This window comes from Sinocyclocheilus anshuiensis, unplaced genomic scaffold (genome assembly GCF_001515605.1).
Source record: "Sinocyclocheilus anshuiensis isolate Anshui unplaced genomic scaffold, SAMN03320099.WGS_v1.1 scaffold852, whole genome shotgun sequence".
Taxonomy (NCBI): domain Eukaryota; kingdom Metazoa; phylum Chordata; class Actinopteri; order Cypriniformes; family Cyprinidae; genus Sinocyclocheilus; species Sinocyclocheilus anshuiensis.
Window position 1 is genome coordinate 15846 of NW_015552578.1, and position 8888 is coordinate 24733.

Sequence of the window (8888 nt, forward strand, 5' to 3'; positions counted from 1 at the left end):
AGTTAATCACTTACCCTTTAGTTTTCTTTATGCAATATACAGGAAAAAATAGATTTTGTTTGATACTGTTGCATTATCAAGTGATAGAAATTAATGTTTTTGACCGTTTTCTTTTAGGAAGCAAATATTCCTTGCTGAGAAATCCAGCATTGCTGGTCACCAGGGGCCGGTTGCACCAGCTGGACGTACACCCGGTTGTAAGACTAGGCTGGACGTAAAATGCGCTTTAAGTCGTGCGTAGAATTTATACCCTTTGCACCATCTCGGCGTAGTGCTACGTCTGACACTAAATCTTACGCCTAGTCAGAGGTAGGTGTAAAGTGAAAAGTCATGATTTGCTCGGACATTATTCATTTTTAGGATTCATGTCTGTTAGTTAATTATTACTGCAGACGTGACCTGTAATGTTTATGGTCTTTTCGGGCAGGATAAGCGATATCAATCGCGAAGCTCTGTGCTATCCTACCACACTGTCGACATTGAACACAAAATATATTTCTGTCAAGCATGTAATAATTATGCAGTAAAATATTACATATGAACTGGGATTATTAAAAGAAACTGAACCATTTGACATCTTGCTTGGAAGGACCATGTGCTTGAAAATATTTCACGTCTTTAATTCAATTAATTATTTGTAGCGTGCCTGCCATCCAATAATCGCAATAAGTTTTGTGCTTTGTTACTTTTAATCAGAAATAAATTATCAGCTTTCAAATTCTGTCAATTTTATCACAAAATGCAAACCATAAACGTGTTTTTTCAGCCACATAAAGACAGCAAAACACAAAATGTCACGTAAAGTCACAGTTACCTCAGGAAAGACATTCATTGTACATAAACTTGATAGTCGGCTATAAAAAATAACTCTAGAGAAGCATTGTATTACATTTATTATATTTTACTTAACCTTGATGAAATCTGTCATGGGAGTGTGCAGGGAGACTTCAGATATAAAAACGCGGACTTGTTAGGAAATGTTTACTCAATGAAATCATAGCGCGGTGATTTCACTTATGTCTTGAGCAATTCAGTTATATATTAGTAGTTGTAGCCATTGCGCCGTTTCAGCTATTTCTATAACTGAGGGAGAATGTGTTGGCGTGGACGCGCATAGTTGCGCCTGATCGTAGTTTCAGTTGGTGCAACAGGTGTAAATATTTATCGTAAAGCAGGACGTTGCAAAGCCCAGTGTAGGGCTTACACCCAGCGTGTTTATGTCTAGCTGGTGCAACCAGCCCCAGCACTTTATCAGTTCTAACCAGCATAAACCAACATGGAATTCATGCTGTTAATTCTCGATATTTCAGCATGTTTGGATATTTTAGCAATGTCACAATGGCACTGACTCCATGTCAAATAAAACCATGTCAATTAGGATTCTCATATGACATTCTTCAAAAATATCATTCATTTTAATAAGGATCAAATGACTGACTCCAGCTTTGAGATGGAAAACCAACCTGTTTGTTCCTCAGTATCTTCTTGTTTGACTCTGAATGTTTCTTCAATCTTCGTATCTTCACTCTCCTCTTTAATAAACGCCATCTTTCAGTGGATCTTGGCTGCTTCACCAGGAGTTTTTCTGTGTTTGGGCAATTTGTCCTGTTTAAGACGTGAAGAATTAACAGAAAGAAAAATAAAATCCAAACTAAATCTCTCTGTGTGTCTCAATAAGCTCCCTATAGTCCAGTAGTCAGCACTAATAAGTCAGTCAGAGTGAGAGTTAAAAGCTTTAAATGAGATGATTAGACAAAAACTCTCAACACTAGCACAACAAATGTTTACAATAAACTGATTCAGGATATGGGGAGCAAAATGAAACGCGCCTTTTCTAGTGGATGCGCTTTGCACTAGTCATGTCCCGGTTCGTGAACTTATCGTTCTTTTGAACCGGTTCTTTTTTTGAGCCAGTTCACCAAATTGGACTGAGTTGTTCAAAACAGTTCGCGTCTTGAGTAAGCACTGGTCCACAATTTACTAAAGCAACTCATTTTCAGACATGCCCGACAGTTCCTCCGACTCTAAATAAACCAATATCCCGAAGTATATGTTAGTCCTGTAACTCCAACAGCACTGAAACATGCCGTGCGGAGAGAACCGATGAGCACGAACAGCTGATACTAAGAATGCGTGAAACTGCTACGAAACACCGAGAACTGTTCCTTTCGGACACATTCGATACTGAGAACAGACGAGGTGGAGATACTGAGAATGCTTGAATCTAGCACGGACTGAACGGTTTCTTTCGGACAACTGATGCTGTGAGCGCGAGTGAATCGAGGACTTGAGTGAGGGGCGAACTTGGCCAATACTGGAAAATTGATACGAACTGTCCGAAAGAATCGGTTCGCTGAAAAGAATCGGACTTCCCATAACTACTTTGCACACACACACGAGCAAACAAACGTTCATTAATGTTAGATAAAGCATTACAATGTTATATTCAATACTATTTTAGTAATTTTACACCTCTAGTAAAAAACCTAAGTATTTGACTTACCAGTTTGTATCGATTTACAACCTTTAAATGCTTAAAACCCACAAACCTTTCTTAAGCCGTATCACAAAAGAAGCAGGAGCGCTGCGCGGCCTTACGACGTCAAGTCTCGACTCCAAAATAAAAGTCATGCTCACACAGTGCTGTCCAAAATCACAAAAATGAATAGAAGTTAACATACAAAAAGGTGTCCAGTTATGTGCTGAAAATAGCTACCGATGAAAGAGTGAGTTGCTCATCTAATATGTGCTTTTCCGTCTAAAAGACAAAACACTCGTGTTTGACTGCAGGAACAATTTATACCAGGGGACTAAAACCAGTGGTGGACGAAGTACACAAATGTTTACTTTAAAATATTACTCCTGTAAAAGTACTCAGTTTTCAATTTTACTTGAGTGAAAGTACAAAAGTGCTTGATTTTTTTATGTACTTAAGTAAAAAGTACCGATAGATGAATGTTTATTTTGCAGTTTTATATAGGCTACTTTTATCATTTAATTTTATATTAGCATATATATTTTTTATAATCCTACTGCTCAAAATACCTGGGATTTTCCCAAAACAACCAATAAGGAAATAATGAATATAATAAGGAAAATATAATTAGATTTTCATGATGATTTTTTTCTATTAATCCTAAAATTCGACATTAGTAACTTATTTTTAACAGTATCAGACGTGCGCACGCTCACAAGATCTCCCGGATCTTACTTGTGAATTCAGTTCACTGGAGACTCGCACTAAACGGTTAATTTGAATCAGTGAGTTGTCGACTCGAGAACAGCTGCAATCGGATCATTCTAATTCGTGAATGAATCGTTTAGTGCGAATTACGAACCGATTTAACGGGTTCAGACACCGCTTCTGCATCTCGGAGCACGTGATATATTATAAGGAGTAACGATAAGTTTTATGAAATATAGTGAAGTAAAAAGTACGATCTTATGCTTTGCGATGTAGTGAAGTAAAAGTAAAAGTTAAAATAAAACGACTCCAGTAAAGTGCAGATACTTGAAAAATGTACTTAAGTACAGTAATGAAGTAAAACTACTTCGTTACTGTCCACCACTGACTAAAACGTCTTTCTCAGTTACAAGACGTTTTTTAAATGATTTTTATGCAAAAGTGTTATAGCAAAAACTGTACTTAATTTACGTGAAACTATGTTTTTAAATAAATGCAAACGTTTATTGTGGTCAGACAAATATTATTAATAATTCAAAATGATTTTGACTGTGTTTATCCTTGTTGATTTACTTTATTTGACTTTGTAAATTAGCCATGGAAATCAAATGCAATTACAAAAAAATGTGAAAACATGGTCAATAACTGTATATCTGTAAAGTATCGGACCTTGTAGCATTTTTAAAAAGTCACCATGAAATCAAAATGGACAATTGTATTATTTATTTATTGATAGATTGAATGAATGAACATCGCAGTGTTTATTATAAATGATCAGTTTTTAACTTTTTATCTTCTCCCAAGGTCAGCACTGTTGCAGCTCTTTCCAGTCTTTTGGAGTGTCTAATGCTGCTTCATACAGACATATATCTGAACAACTGTGCTTTCACATTGCTTGGAAGGGTTGAAAAGAAACATAATTTTAACATAGATCCTAAACATACTGGGCCTAATATCAATTTATTGACAGATGAAGTTTATTGAAATACTGAAAGAAAAGATGCTACCATCACTCCTTGCCCTTCATCACGGGGCACTCTTTCAACACAATAATGGCCCAAAACACCTCCAGAGTGAATGCACAAGTGATTTTTTAAATGGCTCCTTTTCCTAAACGTCTTGCGATGCACAGACCATTGTTTGCAAATGACGTTTCAGGTCTCTTTTATACATAAAATGTTTTGGACACTGAGGGCAGGTATAAGGCTTCTCTCCAGTGTGAACTCTTATGTGAATCTTTAGGTTTCCTCTAAATGAGAAACTCCTTCCACACTGAGGGCAGACAAAAGGCTTCTCTCCCGTGTGAATCCTTACGTGAACCTCAAGGTTTGCGTTGTTTTTGCAATCCTTTCCACAATGAAGGCACATGAAACGCTTCTGTCCGAAGTGGGTTATTACATGATTCTTAAGGTGACTGCTGTCTGTGAAACTCCTTCCACACTGATGACATTTAAAACTGTTCTTTCTTAAGTGAATCCTCGTGTGTTTATTAAGGTCGTCTTTATATCTAAAACTCTTTCCACACTGATCACATGTGAACGGCTTCACTCCAGAGTGACTTCTCATGTGAATCTTAAGACCTGCTTTTCGTGTGAAGCTCTTTCCACACAGATTACAGATGAAAGATTCCCCTCCAGTGTGAATCCGCATGTGGACGTTAAGGTTTCCTCTTTGAGTGAAACTTATTCCACACTGTTGGCAAGTGAAAGGCTTCTCTCCATCGTGAATCCTCGTGTGGACTTTAAGGTTTCCTCTTTGAGTGAAACTTATTCCACACTGTTGGCAAGTGAAAGGCTTCTCTCCATCGTGAATCCTCGTGTGGACTTTAAGGTTTCCTCTTTGAGTGAAACTTATTCCACACTGTTGGCAAGTGAAAGGCTTCTCTCCATCGTGAATCCTCATGTGGACTTTAAGGTTTCCTCTTTGAGTGAAACCTGTTCCACACTGTTGGCAGATTAAATGGCGTCTAGTTTTTGCTTTTTTAGCTCTTTTTTGTGAGCAAGTCTTTTTTGTCTTTGAGCAACTAAAATATTTCCCCCCAATTATGAAATCCTGGTCTTTCTCCTTCTGAATTTTCACTTCAATTTCCTTCAGTTCTTGACTCTCCTTTTTCAGCTGCATCAGGTCTAAAGCAAAACAAAAACCAATGTAAGTAAATTCTAGTTTCATGGCAGAAAGCAACAGACATCTAAGCCAACAAAAAAGCATTAACGCATCCAAAAACAAACAGCATCAAAACCAGCAACAAGTATACTAAACCAGGGGTTCCCAAACCAGGACCCACCTAGACAAGTATAATCTATCTAAAGACCCACCATACTATTTGGGTTTGGGGATGGCAGAAAGCAACAGACATCAATTTTATTTTATATTACAACTGTACCATTTCAATACAAATATTGACATTTTAATATCTTCATTTACAGGCATTGAAGAGAATATAAAATGCATCCATATAAACTTGAAACACTCTCTCAAGTCTCGATATGAATTGTAATTCACATTACAAGTGTTGTTAAACTCATCGCGGTGTTTAGCACTGAAAACGCTCTCGCGCTCCTTCCATATGTGAACATGTGTAATGCTTTACAGACATGCAGTATTTTCCTTACGTGTTGGTAACTCTTACGACTATGTCTCTGGAAGACAACATTGCTGAATTGAACAGAGATATGAATAAATAGACATGAAACAGCCTTCCGTGATATTTGAAACACAATCTACGTGGGGGCGTGTTAGAACGAGCCGTTTTAGGTAGGCTTGGTTGACTCTTAACTTTTATAAAGAATATCTCTTTGGATTTGAGACTTTAGTCTTTGCAACTTTACAGATCTTCTTTATGCACCAAGGGCTTGTAACACTCCAAAGAGAAAGGAAAACTTAAAATCGCATCATATGACCCCTTTAAAGCGTCATGGCAGAGCATTGAAGTCGACTAGTTGGTGCAACCCCTAGCAACCAGACACTCCTGCTTATGACTGCACATGCACATTGGCTAGTCTAGCCTGAAAAATACGCTTTTTTAACACTATTTGAGCATAAGAAACAACATTTATGGGGCAGTTCATTTCAGATTTTGTTGCCGGTTTGAAATATGCTATTTAATTGTAAGCTCGGCAAGCAGTTTTTGAGATTTCAGGATTCCCCCATTCAAACAGACAGGACTTGATCTTGGATGCCCGAAATAGCTGCCTGGAAGCATTGCAAATATGGCCGCCGAGTGAACAGACTTTCCTTGAAAGCGACTTTGATCAAACACACCTGATTCAGGTCATCAGCTCATTACAAGAGACTCCAAGACCTGAAATGGGCGTGTCAGACGAAAGAGAGATTCACAATGTGCAGTGTTGGGGGGGAATTGGATCTTCTCAGGTTGAAGGCAGAGGTGCGTTCACGCCATATCGGAATTCCCGAAATTACGAGATTCCAACTTGTAAAAAGCGTTCACGTCCTCATAGAACTCGTAATTACAACTTGTGAACTTGCCGGTTAGAAATTTAGTCCGACTTGAACCGACGCCACGTCACTGTCACGTGTGGCATCAAAATACCGCGATAGCGTTTTGACAGCAGCCGGTTGACTCAGCTGGCGCAGCTTTTTCAGAGCGACTACAGGAGCGCTTATGACGACACAGCTGTTTCACGATTGGCCAAATTCACCACATGACAATGACGTGTTTCTAACATCTTCAATTCCAATACTGCTTCATCTGTGGAAGAGTATGAAAACACCGCGTGAGCATCACTAACGGGAGCAGAAAGTGTCCGGCTTGACGTGTCCGTTTTCAACTCTGCCCCTGACTGCAAGCGGCTACTCTCGTTGATCGCCGTCTGTAGCTGTGCTTCAAGTCGAACGCACCTTCTGTTTAGGCATTGATAGTGTTGCCATAGAAAAGCATAATTTCGAGTCCAAGGACGTGAACAGCTCCGAGTAGAACGTCACGTGTCATCTAGGGGTGTGCGATATTGACAAAAAATTATATCTCGATATTTTCTGGGATTTTATCGATATCATCTCGAAATTACGGTAATTACAATATGGCCTGAATGCAGCACAGCATTAGCCTAGTATTTGTCTGCTCGTGTGACCTGAACATGTCTGTCCACATGAGGCGACCAGCTCCATATCAAATTAAATAGCTTTAATTAGGATACTCGTATGCCATTCTTCACTTCTGTAGAGCTGGGCATTTTAGGGTAAGCATAAGGATCAAATGAGTGAGTTCAGCTTCGAGAATGAAAACCAACCTGTTTGTGTCTCAGTGTCTTCTTGTTTGACTCTGAATGTTTCTTCAATCCTCACGTCTTCACTCTCCTCTTTAATAAACTCCATCTTTATAATAGTGTGTCACGTGGATCTCAGCTGCTTCACCAGGAGTTTTTCTGTGTCCTGTTTAAGATAAAAATAATTCGGGGAAAAAAAATCATAACATTTCTGTGTAATGATTTCTAGATTTCTTAATTTAATAAATTACACTCATTACATACCACTGATCTATATTAATGACTGGAATGCTTTTCCCTCACTTTAACAGGAAATCATTTGATTTTACTGAGAACGCATTACCTAACTAGTCAGCGTTTTTATATCTATGCCATCTTTCTGTACGTCCTAAACATTTAAATGGTTATTTGTTTAAAGACAGGAATTTCCCCTGCTTACTAAAAGTACAGTTTTATAATACTGTTTTAATTCATACAGCAACTGTAAATGATTCAACAGGGTTTTCACTGTTTCAGTAAAGATAATGCGGTGAATATGACAACTTTAAACATTTTAAATTAGTTAAATTAATTATTAGCTCAGCAATATATATAAAAACACAATTTATGCAAGCTGTCATAGTAAAAAAGCCTTAGAATTTGAGATGATCTGTAGGTTTTTAATGGTTCCCAAGATCTCCCAAGAGTCTGAAGTGGATGTTGGGCAACAAAAAACATCAGGAAATAATATGCACGCTTCATAATTTATTCTTAGTCAGCTGTTGCTGACTTATTTCCAAGCATTTACACTGCTTTGATTAGCAGGTGCCCTCACTTGTCAGCGCGCGGACTCGAATCACTGAATCATTTTGTGAAGCATTAAGTGTTATCCACATCAATTCAATTTAGTTTCTTTACCACTAGTTACTTGTCAGTTACCAAATTCCTATTGACGACAGTCTGATTCACCATACAGGGAGCGGAATGAGACGTACCTTTGCTATCATTCATGTTTGGATGCGCTTTACTCAAAATAGACAAAATAGACTTAAGAGTTTGCATCGACTGAAATACTTTAAATGCATAAACACGAACCTTTCTTCAGCCGAATCACAACAAATGCAGAAGCGCGGCGCAGCCTTATGACGTCGCACCACCAGACCAAAATAAGAGTCCTGTTCACGCTGCTGTCTAAAATCACAGAACTGCATTGAAACTAAATAAAATAAATACATGAATTAAACAAATACTAAAACATAAGTCAGGGGTTGAAGTTCTAGTGAAAGACATATTTAAATACGTTGTCCAGTGATGTGCTGAAACAACTGCCAAATGTAGCTGCAAACGTCCAATGTGGATGATTAGCAAACCAAATGAAATTAATCTTATATCATTTACAGAAAAGTCCTACTTGAATCGTCACTGAAAGCTAAGGTTTCATGAAACAGGTTATAGCAACACACAGGTGTCAAAAAGAGCAAATGACTTTCAAAAGAAACCAT

General features: G+C 38.1%; 2 protein-coding genes across 2 annotated transcripts in view; both read right to left on the reverse strand.

The window, feature by feature from the left end:
* The window catches only part of LOC107665209 (gastrula zinc finger protein XlCGF57.1-like), an 11787-nt gene extending 10298 nt beyond the window's left edge, over positions 1–1489 (reverse strand). The window contains exon 1 of the mRNA XM_016455995.1: positions 1464–1489. The gene's annotated coding sequence lies outside the window, so the exon portion shown is untranslated. The remainder of the gene's footprint in view (positions 1–1463) is intronic.
* A 2436-nt stretch (positions 1490–3925) lies between these two features.
* LOC107665205 (gastrula zinc finger protein XlCGF8.2DB-like) lies at positions 3926–6584 on the reverse strand. The gene is made up of 2 exons (XM_016455990.1): positions 6580–6584; positions 3926–5021 (listed from the first exon to the last, which is right to left on the reverse strand). Exons 1-2 carry the CDS (start codon positions 6582–6584, stop codon positions 4295–4297), a joined length of 732 nt encoding a protein of 243 aa, XP_016311476.1. The 3' UTR covers positions 3926–4294.
* Positions 6585–8888: the final 2304 nt, after the last annotated feature.